This window comes from Talpa europaea (genome assembly GCF_964194135.1).
Source record: "Talpa europaea genome assembly, chromosome: 8".
Classification (NCBI taxonomy): Eukaryota; Metazoa; Chordata; class Mammalia; order Eulipotyphla; family Talpidae; genus Talpa; species Talpa europaea.
In genome coordinates, this window is record NC_140075.1 from 59653366 (window position 1) to 59667389 (window position 14024).

The 14024-nt window shown below is 42.9% G+C and overlaps 1 protein-coding gene across 1 annotated transcript; it reads right to left on the reverse strand.

Annotated features, from left to right (window-relative positions):
• Window positions 1–12713: 12713 nt before the first annotated feature.
• RNASE12 (ribonuclease A family member 12 (inactive)) lies at window positions 12714–13163 on the reverse strand (the record flags this gene model as incomplete). The annotated part of the gene is made up of 1 exon (XM_084240216.1): window positions 12714–13163. The coding sequence occupies exon 1, from the start codon at window positions 13146–13148 to the stop codon at window positions 12714–12716; it is 435 nt and encodes a 144-aa protein (XP_084096342.1). The 5' UTR covers window positions 13149–13163.
• Between the last annotated feature and the right edge of the window lie 861 nt (window positions 13164–14024).

Sequence of the window (14024 nt, forward strand, 5' to 3'; positions counted from 1 at the left end):
TTTCCATGACTAAATCTGAAATGTTATGACAAGATCATTTATCTGGAGAGAAGTAGCTCTTAGTTTTCTAAACCATACTGGTAAACATATTCTATCCTGTGTTGCTAGGGTAGATGAGGTGAATATGGTCCCCCCCAAAGACAGACTATAACACATGCTAGCAGACCTGTGTGCAGGGGTTCCTTTTTTGATTACTAGAGGTTTGGCTAAGGGGGTGTCATGGAGACTCCTCAAAGTATAATATGATCCTCATTCCTGAGATCACAATTAGAAACCATGAGCTTCCAATGATCAAAGGTTTCTAGAGGTTTGGTTTTCTGGTGTCCAGAAGTGGGGTCTGGTAGTACCTGGACTTTGGTCCTTATTTCCATCAACTGCTTGATACATTAGAACCACAGCTCTGAGCAGGAGTTGGGGATAAGGCATGGGAGGAGATGAACAGATTCCAGGTCCTGAAATGTGCAAGAATAATGGATACTCTCCTTACTGTCCCCCATCACCGCCCTTATCCCATTTCCTTTAATTTATGGACCTTGATGATTAAAGGAAATTTCACAAACAAAAGGAGAGAAATCATAAATGGGCAGATGAATTTCTCTTAGCATGAAATTCTCCAGCACTTTTGGAAGTAGAATATTCTCAGCTGAAGAAAGGGACTTGTGAATAAATGGCACACTGCCCCAAACGGAGGTACACTTGTAATTCTGTGAAGAATGAAGTTTAGGCTAAATTCAAGTTTAAGTCTAAGCTAAAGGCAAGATGTGGGAATCTGGAAGAGTAGCTTTGGGCAATTGATGAAAGGGTAGCAGGCCTCCCTGGTGGTGCAAGGGGTTAAGCAAGGCACTGTGAAACAATCCGCAGCCTCTGCAGCGTGAGTTCCATCCCTGGCCTGCCAGGGAGCAACCCACATGGCGCAGCAGGCTTCTCCTGTCTTGCCCACTGCTCCCCTCAGCAGTGTATTTCAGTCAGTCTGCCTGTTCTGTTTCCCACTCTGTCTGGTGAATCCTCTCACCCCCCGCATCTCTGGCCTGTACCCCGGTTCTTGTATGCATAAATAAATAAATCTTGAAAACAGGAAAAAAAGAAAAAAGGGTAGCATTGGGGAGCTCTCCTGAATATCTAAGGCATTCATCCTGGACATGTGCAATTAGGGTCTACATCTTCATATCCCAAGCACATATGTTGTATGAAAAGAGGAGACCAAGCCACATATCTGCAACAGTAGTCAGGGAAATGACTTGCACAACAACTCACGGACTCCACCATCTTATGATTCCAAGTGTTGCACAGAGAAATATAATTCAGGAGAAAAAACTTGGACCCAGAAATTCAGAAACAAAACATAGCAATACAAGGAACACTTTGCTGGTTCAATGCACTTTATTATTTCTCCTAACTTGATTGGCAAAGGGACACATTTGGGAACCCACTTCAGACAACCACTACCTGTCGTCTTGGTGCTTGTTAGCCTTTCATTGTGGATGTGCATCCTCAAAGCAAATTAAAATGTGCTCAATTATGTGACCTGTTTGAAACCCCTGCTTAGATCACCCAGTGTGAGCGGGATCCATGTTGTCCTTACTTATGTGGCCCGCAGAAGAGTGGGAGGTGGATGAGTAAAATGAGGAGGAACAAATCACCACAAACAATTCTGACTATGAGGATCAGGAAGGAGAGGGTTTTACCCCCCATGCTAACCTCTTGGAGAATACTCTGCTAAGGTTGTGGGAAGAAGACGCCTCCTGGTGATGACATATCTGTTAGCCTGACATCTTGGTAATATGATTTACTCGTTCAGGAATAATTTGTCGGATTTCATTTTCCCATCGGCAAGTGATAAGTGCAAATCCCCTCCTGAAAACAGATTCAAATTCACAGTCAGGCATGATGATTCCTCTTTTTAATTTACAATACACTCCCTTTACTGGACGTTTGCTCCGGTGACATCTCTTCACTCCATTCTTACATGGCACAAATTCATTTTTACACAGATCTTGCACATTCTGAATGGACTCTTGGAGGAAGAAATGTTCTTTCACACAAAGGAACCTATTTCGCACATTTTTAGACTTTGTTTCATCATCGCAGTAGCTGCTATCAGATAATGGTCTCACACCATCCACAAGGAAAGTCCTTTCAAATTTAGCTTTGGTAGGTGGTTTGAGTTGCCTTTGTCTTCGTATCATTGCTATTCTCTCTTCATAGTCTTCTATCTCTTCTTCTGTCAGCATATCATAATTTATCATTTGGAACTTTAGTGTCTGTGGCAGAAGGAGGAGCAGAAGCAGAACCTTTGTGGTGATCAGAGTGGACATCATTTTCCTGGAGAAGATAAAAGACAAGGAGACAGGTTCTCCTGTGAGAATGTGTCTGCTGCTACCCCTGTGCATCCGCCTATTGCTGTTCGAGCTCTGAGACTGTGGATCATGTTATAATCAGCAACTTCGAGTCTATTTACTTACGTTGAAATGTTGATGAGAATGAACTAGCAGGGTCTGTAGTCTGTCTACAACATTGTTGATGAGGGAAAAACAAGAGAAGGAGGGAGTGAAAAGGAGAAAGGCAAAGTGATGCTGGTAGGAGGGAGAACAGGAAAGAAGAAAGATGAGGGAGAGAGCAGGGAGACTTGAAGAGAAGGGAGGAGAGGACAGCAGTGGGGCAGCAGCAGCAGAGGCTCACATGTCCCCTTCATCTGAAGCAGTAGCCTGTGGTCATGTCTCGGGAATTTAGAACTTGCCCTGAGAGACTCAGGTGACCTTCCCTCCCCCCATGAACATCTTGCAGAGCGCTCTGCAGATTTAAGGAACATAGTTTTCGCTCCACTTTTTCTTTTGCTCACCCGTGACTGCCGATGTCCTTGGAGAAGGGATCAAGCAAGTTTCATAGAGGCCAATGGGCCCACAGGCTGAGCTCCCTCTAGCTGTGCCTTCACCCCTCCTTCACTGCCTGGAACTGCGTGGTCTATTCTGCAAGCTCCTCTGCCCGCCTCGGGGCTTGGATTGGCTCTTCACTGAGGTCCTCACTGGCCTTGTGAGAGATCTTGTGTGTTAGAGGTGGAGTCTCATGTCTCTGCTATGGTCAGGGGTTCACCCTCCTAAACTGTCCCCATCCTGTGGGTCTCTCTGCACTTACTGTGACCTCATCATCAGTGCGTTAGTACAGAGATAAGTAGAATGTTTGCCTAGGCCAGCTGACAGGAATGGCATTTGACAGTGTGCGTATGTGTGTGTGTGTGTGTGTGTGTGTGTGTGTGTGTGTGAGAGAGAGAGAGAGAGAGAGAGAGAGAGAGAGAGAGAGAGAGAGAGAGAAGAGGGCACCAAATGCACTGACTTGAAACATGTTAGTGCTGTGTTTCTTAGTTTTTTGCATGGCCACCTCACTCTGAAGAAGCCCCTGCAACCTGAGAATATAGATGTACCCTTGGCCTTTCCTCAGAGTAATTAACCAATGTCTCTTTAATGGACTCAGAACTGTGTAGTTTCAGTAAGTCCATGGGTGATTCTTAACCCACTCAGGTTTGAGAAGCAATTTCCTAGTACTATTTCCCCTTTGTGGCTAATGGGAGTAATGTTGCTTTGAACAGGCACATCCAGCTCTCCTTTTGAGTCCTCTCCTGCTCTTGCTGGAAGAGATATGGCTGCTGAGAGTTGTCGGCTGGGAGGGAGGTTGTCTGTCTGGGGCTTCTCCTCCTAAAATCAGGTCCTGGGTCTCAGTCAGGCTCTGTAGTTCACCACAGGTAAAGAACTAAAAGTGTGAGTGAGTTATAGGGCCCTTACATAGAGATATATCTATTTTAGAGAGATTATTAAATGAAATTTTAAAGTAAATAGAAATCGAGAGAGAAAAGTTTTTTAAACACCCTACAATGAGAAATCAATGGGCTATGATCATTTAAATTATAAAGCCTCAATCACAAAAGGAAAAAGACTGTATCTTTCCAATTGCTAATAATTTTACTTTCCACATCTATTATAAGATCTTTAAAAAGGGCACTGATACATTTATGATAGAATGAACCATTGGGCAAGTATGATTTAAAAAAATTTAAGCTGATACTTTCGACCCCATTTTAATAGACAGAATTCTAAGCAGCAGTAATTGGTATGGAAATACAGGCAGCAAGTTTTTCCTATTAGACACAATCATGTGAAACTAGAAAATATAATGATCCAGAATAGACAGGAAAGCTTACACAGAGTCTACCCTCACTGAAAGGACTGGAAGCACCACACCATCACAATCACTGCCGCAGGAACTACCGTTGGAGCACAGTGTGCTGTATTCCCAGCTCGTGTGTTCCTAGTCTAACTGTTTTCCAGATATTTATAAACATTTTCATCAGCACATATTTTGGAGAAGGAGCTTTTAATATTACATTAGCGGGAATGTCTGGTTACCAGGGACAGAGGGCATGCACTCTACCTGACCCCGGAGGAAGCTTGTGGACTCCAGAAGATGGACTCCCAGAGGCACAGCAGGGGGAGGAAATGAAATACTTGGCTGGACTCTTGTCTTCTCTCTCCTCTGCTCCTCTCTGCTTTCCATGCTCACTTCACCGCATGAGGGCCTCTCCATGGAGTGGCAGTTAATGTGACTGTCACTATACTAGGGTGACAGTAGGGAAAGCCTTCCTCTCCCACCTTATCCAACATGGGAAGAAAGATTTTCTGATTGACCTTGATTCTGTCACTTGAACAAATCTAGGATGTGTGTCCTCTGATTGGCCTACTTGAGCTCATGTCCTTCTGTGGGAAGTACAGGCACAACCACACAAATAAAAACTAAATGAATTCCAGTGGCTTACGGAAGGCTTACTTTCTACACACACCAAAAGATGGAGAGCAAAGACAAAGCACTAAATATGTGTTACAAAAGCATGGGAGGATATCATAACATGAATCTGTATATATGACATTTTTTCCACCCTGGAATGACAGAGATCTTTTACAATTGAGAGCAGTTTTCTGCAAATTTCTTTTTTTTTCATGCCTTCTTAATCTTCTTATCCAATGATTCTAAAATTTGTTTTAACGATTTGTTATTTATATATAACTGATATGTTATTTTTTCCTGTGTTTTCATGTGAATTTAGAATTATAGACTAAGATATAGCTACTGTTTTGGTTTGATTTCACCATTTGATCTTCTCAGCGATCAGGAATAGCAGGAAAATAGAAATATAGGCTATTATAGAATATAATATTTCATAGATTTTGCTTGAGACAGTGGGCTCTGAATCACCAAAAATTATAGATCCCTTTCCCTGCCACGCACCTACATGAAAACATTACCACCCTCATGTATGTAGGATGGACTAGATGTTACAGTTTTGTTTTTTTCTTAATATTGATACAAATGCAGTGGAATATTTTTTTGTAATTCTGGAGTTAGTAAGAGATAACATTTCAAAAACAAAACAAGAACACAGAAATAGTGAAAATTATATAAGACCTGATTGTACTTGTGTATACAGATTTACATATCTATACATAGGAATATACAGAAAAATTCATCAGAAAAAGAAACATAGTAATAATCTATAACGATAAGCACAAAAACCAAAACATACAATTATGAAAACTATTTGCAGTATATATACTAAAAGAAAGATATAATATGCTCCTAAAATTAATGAATAAACATACATAACCCAGTGGAAAAATAAGCTAAGGATAGGAATAGGAAGCTCACCAGAGAAAGGAATGTTGCCAGTAAAGAGATACTTGATTTCATTAGCAAGCAGACAGACATAAGGAATTTTTTAATGTATTACAAGGACGTTGAGCAAGTCTTTGTGAAAGTATATCCTAGCATACCTCTTTTGGGGGAAATCTGTCAATTTGGCCATTGTTTTAAAATGCAATTTTGCTTGATGCAGAAAACATGGACTTTAAAGTTGAAGTTTAACATATTTATAGCAAATTGCACAAAACAAATGCACATCTCAGGGATAATCACAAAACTGAAACCTCAGTAACAAAAATGTTTCTAGGACTCTATACTTTGGAAATATCCACAGAGGCAAAGAGGTTCACACGAGGATGGTGACTTCAACATATTTTAATACTGTTTGAGTTTTTTAAATTTCTATTTTCTTAAAATTTAAACTTTAAGATTTTTTTTTAACATAGAAAAGTTGGGGTATAGGCCAGAGGTGTGGGGTCGGGGGGTGAGAGGATTCACCAGAGACAGAATGGAGAGCAGAGAGGAGGATTAACTGAAATACACTGCTGAGGTGAGCAGCAGGCGAGACAGGAGAGGTCTCCTGTGCCATGTATGGGTAGCTCCCTGGCAGGGGATTGATCAGGCTGTATCAGTGATAGTGCTGAGCTCTGCTCTGGACAATAACAGACCTTGAAGGAAAGGGGAAGCAGTGCTCTGTCCCCAAAGCTGAGCAGTGTTGAAGCAGCATGACCAGTGTAGAGACAGGCCTGTGACATCCTGGCAGAAGGATCAGTGGATATGACCCCCAGATGGAGAGGGCAGAAGAGAGCAGTGGGAAGGACCTGAAGCACCTGTGAGTACGCAGAAAGCCAGTACCCCAGGAGATTCACAAGTCACCCAAGACATTCAAGGGTAGTTACATTCTTATCTGAGGCCCTGGGCATGGAAGACTTTAAAAAGTGTTTCTTAGTGAACACAGAGGCTTATTTTGTCCTTGCAGTTTATTGAAGCCTGAACATGCTGCTCTCATGATTTTTATCATTACAGTTTGAAATAGAAAGAAGTCTGTACCTGTTCCCACTTAGGGACAGCAGAGACCGCTGATATAATGGGGAGTACATGATCAGTATGTGCCTGATCTCCACATATCAGAATGTTCCAGGCCTCCCACTTGATTATTTTAAGCCAATAGCTCTGTCTTTTGATCTAGTCGATACTGTGCCAGAGGGAGGGGGTTTCCCAAGGTCTCTCAGTAAGGTCCCGAGTCAGCATTCTCCTTGTCTCAACCCTGAGGCAGAAACAGGGGGACCAGGGGATGCTCCAGACCCACTAGACCATATCAAAATCGACAACTCAGAGTGCATTTTATTACCTTTGAAAGACTGAACTAATATTTTGCAGGGTCTGCAGTCTGTCTAAGAGTGTTGATGACAGTGGGAAAAGCAAAAGAAGGAGGGAGCGTAAGGAGAAAGGCAAAGTGATGCTGGTAAGGCGGGAGAGCAGGGAAGAAGGGAGATGAGGGAGAGAGCAGGGAGACTTGAGGGTTGGAAGAAGAGAAGGGAGGAGAGGACAGCAGTGGGGCAGCAGCAGAAGAGGCTCACATGCCCACTTCATCTGAAACAATCGCCTGTGGTCATGTCTCAGGAATTCAGAACTTGCCCTGAGAGACTCAGGTGACCTTCCCTCCCCCCACGAACATCTCGCAGGGGGCTCTGCAGTCAAGGAACATTGTTTTCTCTCCACTTTTTATTTTGCTCACTTGTGACTGCCGATGTCCTTGGAGAAGGGATCAAGCAAGGTTCATAGGGGCCAGTGGGCCAATCATAATTCATGAGAATTATGATTACTGAATTTTCAAGACTTTCTTTGCAGGAGTCTGAGCAGTAACAGAGGTGTCCTAGGTACTGTGCTCTATGCTAAAGATGAAGGAATGTCTACTCTAGGGGAAAATGTCATCTTTCCTAGATGAGTGCAGGGTGGATCCTTTCTCCCCTGCTAGTCCATGCAGCCTATCAATCACCACTACTCCAAAGAGGCGTTCCTCAAAGGAAAGCTGGGTATTTTACATCTAGTGGAATGCCGATCTCCAGGCCATTCTATGGTCACCTTACCTCATTGAGTCCTCATCTTACCTGCTTCAGAAAGTGGATAATTCCAGCGCTCTGCTGGAGAGATCCAGATAGCGTGGTATTATCCTGCCCTACAAGTGCAAAGGCTTGGAGTATGAAGGGGAAAAAATGGAAGTTGAAGAAGCTGAGATAAATATATTTTACGTGTCACCGTGATATATAAAAAAAAAAAGTAATAATGCCAAATTATTAAGCATTCCTGTGTTAAGCCCTGTGCTAACCATTATATAAACATTATCATCATCACCCAAACACTCTGATGATAAAGATATTATTTTTAGTATTGCTTATGTTTTTGTCATAATTAGAAATCTTTGTAAAGTTTCTTAAAAATCTGTAATTTAAGATCTGGCCAAATCCTGGTTCAGTTCAGGATACAAATCTGTCTTATTTCCCCATCTCTTTCCTTAACTGCTATTCTATAGCCAGCTCAGTCAGTTTCTTTTCCTGAGGCAGGACTCTACCTTCTTCTCCATGTGCATTCCTAACTCAGAAGAGGCAAACAGAAATAGGGAGACCACTTACATGGGGAGTCCTAGAATTGGCTAGGAGCCACAGAGGCTGAGATAAACTGAACACATTTCCTGAACCCTAGCACGCACTGCAAAGGATTTTCCTGGGAATTCTCAGTCCATTGTGCCCTGACAGAAGTCCTTCCCTTGGGCAGCTGATTGATTGTCTAGTAGGGGTCAACTGAGACCCTGACCTCCATGAGGATGGAGATGGAGAGCCCCTGGTTGCCGGCTGGATTCACGTTTGAATGTACGTGAATAAGAAAGGGCAGAGAATGGCAGAGATACGGGAAGGTAGGTGCAGGGGCACACATCAGCAAGTGGAAATAACAGGAAAACTGAAGCTTGAGCTCAGAGAATGAAACAGAAAAGGAAAAAGTCCTGGAAATGGTGATTTGAGAGCGGGCACTCTTGGTGTGAGCACACTCATAAGCCTTTCCTCCCAGCTGCTTGCACACTCAGCTTCTGCTCCAGGGAGTCTATTGAGAAGGACAAGCCAGTGGGGCAGCCCGGGGGCCCGGCACACATCCTAGGTATATGAAAACCCGGAGCCTCTGAGACATCTTGGGCTGAGACAAGAGGACAGCACGTGTGTGGATAGCGGAGCTCTGGCTCCTGTGACTTTGTGACCATTGAGGAGAGTGCTGAGGCCAGCCCAGGGCCCCTCTTTTTTTTTTTTTTTTTTTTTTTTTGTAGTCTTAGACTACTTACTGCGCCAGTGCTAATGTGTACTTTCATGCTTCTTCATGTCCATTTGCACTCCTGAAGCACATACATTTTCACCACACTCTTTTCTGGTGCTTTGAAGTATTTATTTTTCTCTCTAGATGTTCAAATATCTGAAATTTGTTTGGAAATACAATGAGACATGGTTTTATTCACATGGCTTTTACATCATTTAAGTATCAATTCGGGTGGAGGAATAAAATCTGCTCTCTCATTCCTAATTTAAAAGTTGCCTTATAGGGCCTCCCTGGTGGTGCAGGAGTTTAAGTCAGCACTAGCACCAGTCACTGTAGCATGACCTCGATCTCTGAGCAGGGAGCTAACTCACATGGCGCAGCAGACCTCTCCTGTATTGCCCACTGCTCCCCTCAGCAGTGTATTTCAGTAAATCTGCCTGTTCTGCTCCCTCCTCTGTCTCTGGTGAATCCTCTCATCCCCTGCAACTCTGGCCTACACCCCAGTTCTTGCATGCATAAATAAGAAATAAATCTTTTTTTTAAAAAAATGTCTTAAGAAATTCTTCAAAGTCCGATTCAGATCCCAGATCCCATTCTTTCTTTGACACATTTTCTCGCTCCTTAAGTCTACCAAATCTATTTCTCATTTCTCTTGACGACTTATCATCACTTCTTGGGCCACTCATTTGACATTAGTACACATGGACTTATATATATTTTCATTATATTTGATTTTAAATGTTTTCATGTGTATTGCCTTAGTAACTGAGTTGGTTGATTACTGCTGGATTATTAAGAATTAAATAGGTGTGTTCATGTGTGTGTTTTGACCATAAACTTGGTGCATATTTCCTTTTTGGAGGCAGTAAGATTTGGATAGTTTCTAAGAATCTTCCACCATAAAGAGGGGACAGCAGGAAAACAGCAAGACAATGAAGAAGTAGGGCAGTGCTGAGATTCCCATTTTTTCTGAAACATATGTCAAGTGGACAGAATGCACAGCTATCTGGCTTTGATTTGGGCCACTAGGAGCCACTTAAAAATAATACTTCTCCCCAAACCACAAATGTGTACAATGTCACAATTCATTTCAATTGGGCTTTAATCCCTATTGGATGAAAATACTGTACGGACAGATTCCATTGAATAGTCTGTTATTTACACTTTAACAGGAATGCACTTATCTGTAAGATTCTTTTTTTTTTAAAAGATTGTTTATTTATGCATATAATAATTGAGGTAGAGGCCAGAGGTATGGGGGGGTGAGAGGATTCACCAGAGACAGAGGGGGGAACAGAACAGGTAGACTGACTGAAATACACTGCTGAGGGGAGCAGTGGGAGAGTCAGGAGAGGTCTGCTGCGCCATGTGGGTCACCTCCCTGGCTGGGGATTGAACTCATGCTGCAGTGGCTGCAGGGTAGCTTCATACATTGTGTCTTAACCCCTTGTGCCACCAGGAAGGCACCTATAAGGTTCTGTTTTTAATTAGAAGTTTGGTGAGTTTGGGGAGGGAGGAGAGAAACAGCACTAGAAAGAAAAGAAAAGGCGATGAAGTCTAAGGAGAAGGATACAAAAGAGAATCAGAATTTAGAATAGAAACAGATTCTAAAGGACATGTTTCCACAGTTTTAAAGTGTCATCCAGGGAAAGGATGCCACTCATTTGACATTACTGTACATGGATTTGTATATTTTTAAAAAATATTTATTTATTTATTTATACAAGCACTGGGTACAGTCAGAAGCGCGGGAGAGTGAGAGAATTCACCAGAGCCAGAATGGGGAGCAGAGCAGGCAGACTGAAGAAATACACTACTGAGGGGAGCAGCGGATGCAGCAGGAGAGGTCTGTCGCATCGTGTGGGACCCTCTCCGGTGGCGGGGGATCAAGCCAGCGCTGCAGAGGCTGCAGGCAGCTTTGTAGCCCAGCGCTCAACAGCTGCACCACCAGGGGAGGCCCTGAATTTGTATATTTTTAAATTATATTTGATTTCCAGAAACCAGTAAGTCATGTGCAAGGATCTCCTGTTCATGCTTAATTTCTACCCAGTTACTGAGGACTCTTCTCCCTGGTGACATCTAAGTCTCAATGAAGACAGGTGTGCCAGGGGATCCCACAGTGAAATGGGTAATGAAACTCAACTATAACTTGCAATAGGTGAGCCTTGCCTGCTTACAGGGTTACAGATGGTCCTGTACTGACACTGTCACCCTCCTCCCTCCCTAAGTGTAAGCAGTTAGAACTTGACAATGATCTTGAATTAAATCCAAATGAATAATGCAATAGTTGAAGTCTCTCAGCTGAAAAGAACAGAACAGAAAAGGCCTTCTAAAGCTTGTGCATGGAGCAATGCACATTTTCCAGCACTCTATGTTTTTCTGGTTCTTGTGGGACGGACCTGTGATAGCTCAGAATTAGTGACCCTCTAATCTGTCCTAAAATTACCATATTTACTTTTATTTCTTAGTACTTCCCAGTACTAACCCACCCCCCAACAAGGCCAGTTTCTACAGAACCTAAGAGACAGAATTGTGAAATCATATATCTGGAAGTCGCCTCAAGGTGATCTAGTTTAGGCACTCGACAGAGGAGGAAACCAGTGCCCAAAGAGGAACAGGACTTGATAAGATTCCTAGAATTAGGAGCCTCTTTGCCTTCCTTCTTTGCTTTCACCCTCTAAATCTAAAGACCCTGGACCCTCCTGAAAGTGAGAGATCTGAACAACCAACTAGTCTTAGGAGTTAAAAGGGGAAAGCAGTCAGCAGTCCAGGTCAAAGTCTTCTGAGTTCCTTCTGGGCGCACAAAGAGGAGATACACTGAGCTCTGAGGGTCTCAATCTCTTTCTGAGAAATCCTTTTCCATTTCTCTCCACTGTCTTTAAGAGAAATGGTTTCTGACCAGTCAGGATCTTTCTGATCTCCTTTTCCCTTTCTTTGAAGGAAAGAGGGAACCAAGGAATAGGAGCAGATGCAGTTTGCATTATATACACCACCTTTAGAGAAGACCCTAAGGGGTGATCCCAATTGCCTCTACCCCTAGGATCCAGTGTGGGATTAGGGTGAGATGATGGGACACTTGCTCCAGTTACAAAATTTAAGGGCGGGGGAGAGGAAGGCTAAGAAAAAGACCAGCAATCAAAATAAGTAATATTTTAATGCAGCATTTCAAACATAAATTTAATACAAGGTAATCCCTGATGAACAAATATCAAAATTTAAATAACAGGATCTGAACTGGCTCTGGTGCAACTCACATAACTTGTTTTGCTCTCAGTCCAACCCCATCAAGTTAGGTCTTGATTTAAGATTTAGGTATTTAGTTCATCAAGGATTTTTGCGTTAACTTTGAGTCTTTACAATATTATAAATTACAAGATTACCGGGGTGGAGAGGGGAGTGTGGTGCCCTAAAACATTCACATGAAGTTTTCAATCACTTCACCCTAACCCGATTCCTGCCTAGGACTCATTCTTGGCTCTCATCAAATTACCAAAGAAAAGGGACGAGGAATTAAAACACACACAGAGTTTATAGTTTAAATCAGCAACAGGTTATTATAATTATTATGACTGAAACAATAAAATAAACCACTCAGCAATACTGAAAGAATAGATGAATTACCACTGGCTACTCATGCTACTTAAAGCATTACCCTCCGTCCACTGTTCAGCTGTGCCTCAGAGAACCAGCTTCTCCAGGGAAGAGACTCAGAGACTGGTCTCAAGTTATCTGACATATCCCTGGAAATTAACTGGCCCTATGTTGCTACAAGTGATGAGAATAAAGGCTTCTATGGGGGAGATGTGGTATCTGCAGGCGGGATATCTGGTACCTTCTATGAGCTGACAGACTGTCATTTTGAACTTTATCTCACTCTGGAAGCATAAAATGGTGGAAAGGTTCTGGCAAGCCACTTTCTTGGGAGAATTGCAAACACTGTTGATTTTTCGAGGCCTCTCGTGGATGAAGACATGTTCCTTCTTGCAGGAGTTGTTGGGCTCCCTGATGATCCTTTGTAAGATCTTGGCATTGCAGTACCTTCCGAGAACTTCCTTAGGGTAGTCCATGTGCAAGTGCTCTAAGCTCGAGTTCACGACGTCTTCATTCAACTCATTTTCCCAGAACAGAAGCAGCAGGAAAATCATCACCATTAATATCATCACAGGTAAGACATCCTTCACACTTTTTGCTCTAACTCCTATACTTTAAGAGAAGACAAAATGTAGCAAAGGGTAATCAGATTGCTCCAGCCCCACCCCCTGACTTTGCTCCATCATCCTTGGGATATTTTATGTCCTCCTCTATGCTAGTGAAAATCGTATTGATCCTACAGATCCAGCTAGGGGAACAGCTTCCAGAGAAAGCTCTTTCTGACGATTTCTGCTCTCAGGGCCAGGAGTTGCACTGTACCCTAATTCCTCCTCATGTGTGGGGTTCATGTTGCCTCCACAGTCTCCTTAACAGGCTGTCTTGTCGTTTTCCCTAAACCCCTCCAAGTGCTTCATATAGAGCGGAACATGCCAGTTTATTCCTATTGCTGAGGGGTTTCCTTTCTCATAATTGTCTCACCTATAACAACACCCAGTTCCAGCCTTTCAGCACCGTCTGCTAATCCTTTCTCCCCAGCTCCTTGCCAGTCTCTCCTCATGCTGCTCCTACTAGGTTCTAACTGCTCTCACCTTTGATTTTTACTGTAGCTCTGACAGGTAACATTTCCTTGTGATCGTGATCTGAGAAAATCCTGGTGTCTTGCTGTTCCCTGACAAACTGGTAGGGAGCCAGCTGAGTGTGGGGCAGGCAAAAGTGGGGAGAGCAGGAAGGGAGGGGCGTGGAGGCAGACTTCCGGTGCCTTTGGGAAGGAAATAAGCCTTAGAGGGAGGGTTGGATAAGGCAGGTCCTGACTGTGTCCTCATTAAACAAACGTGAACTTTTCAAAACATTTATTAGAGTCAGTTCTTAACTACCTGCGAAGTAGCTATTATCTCCACTTCATTAATGAAGAAATGAGTTGCAGAAAAGTTAAGGTGGAGATGTGA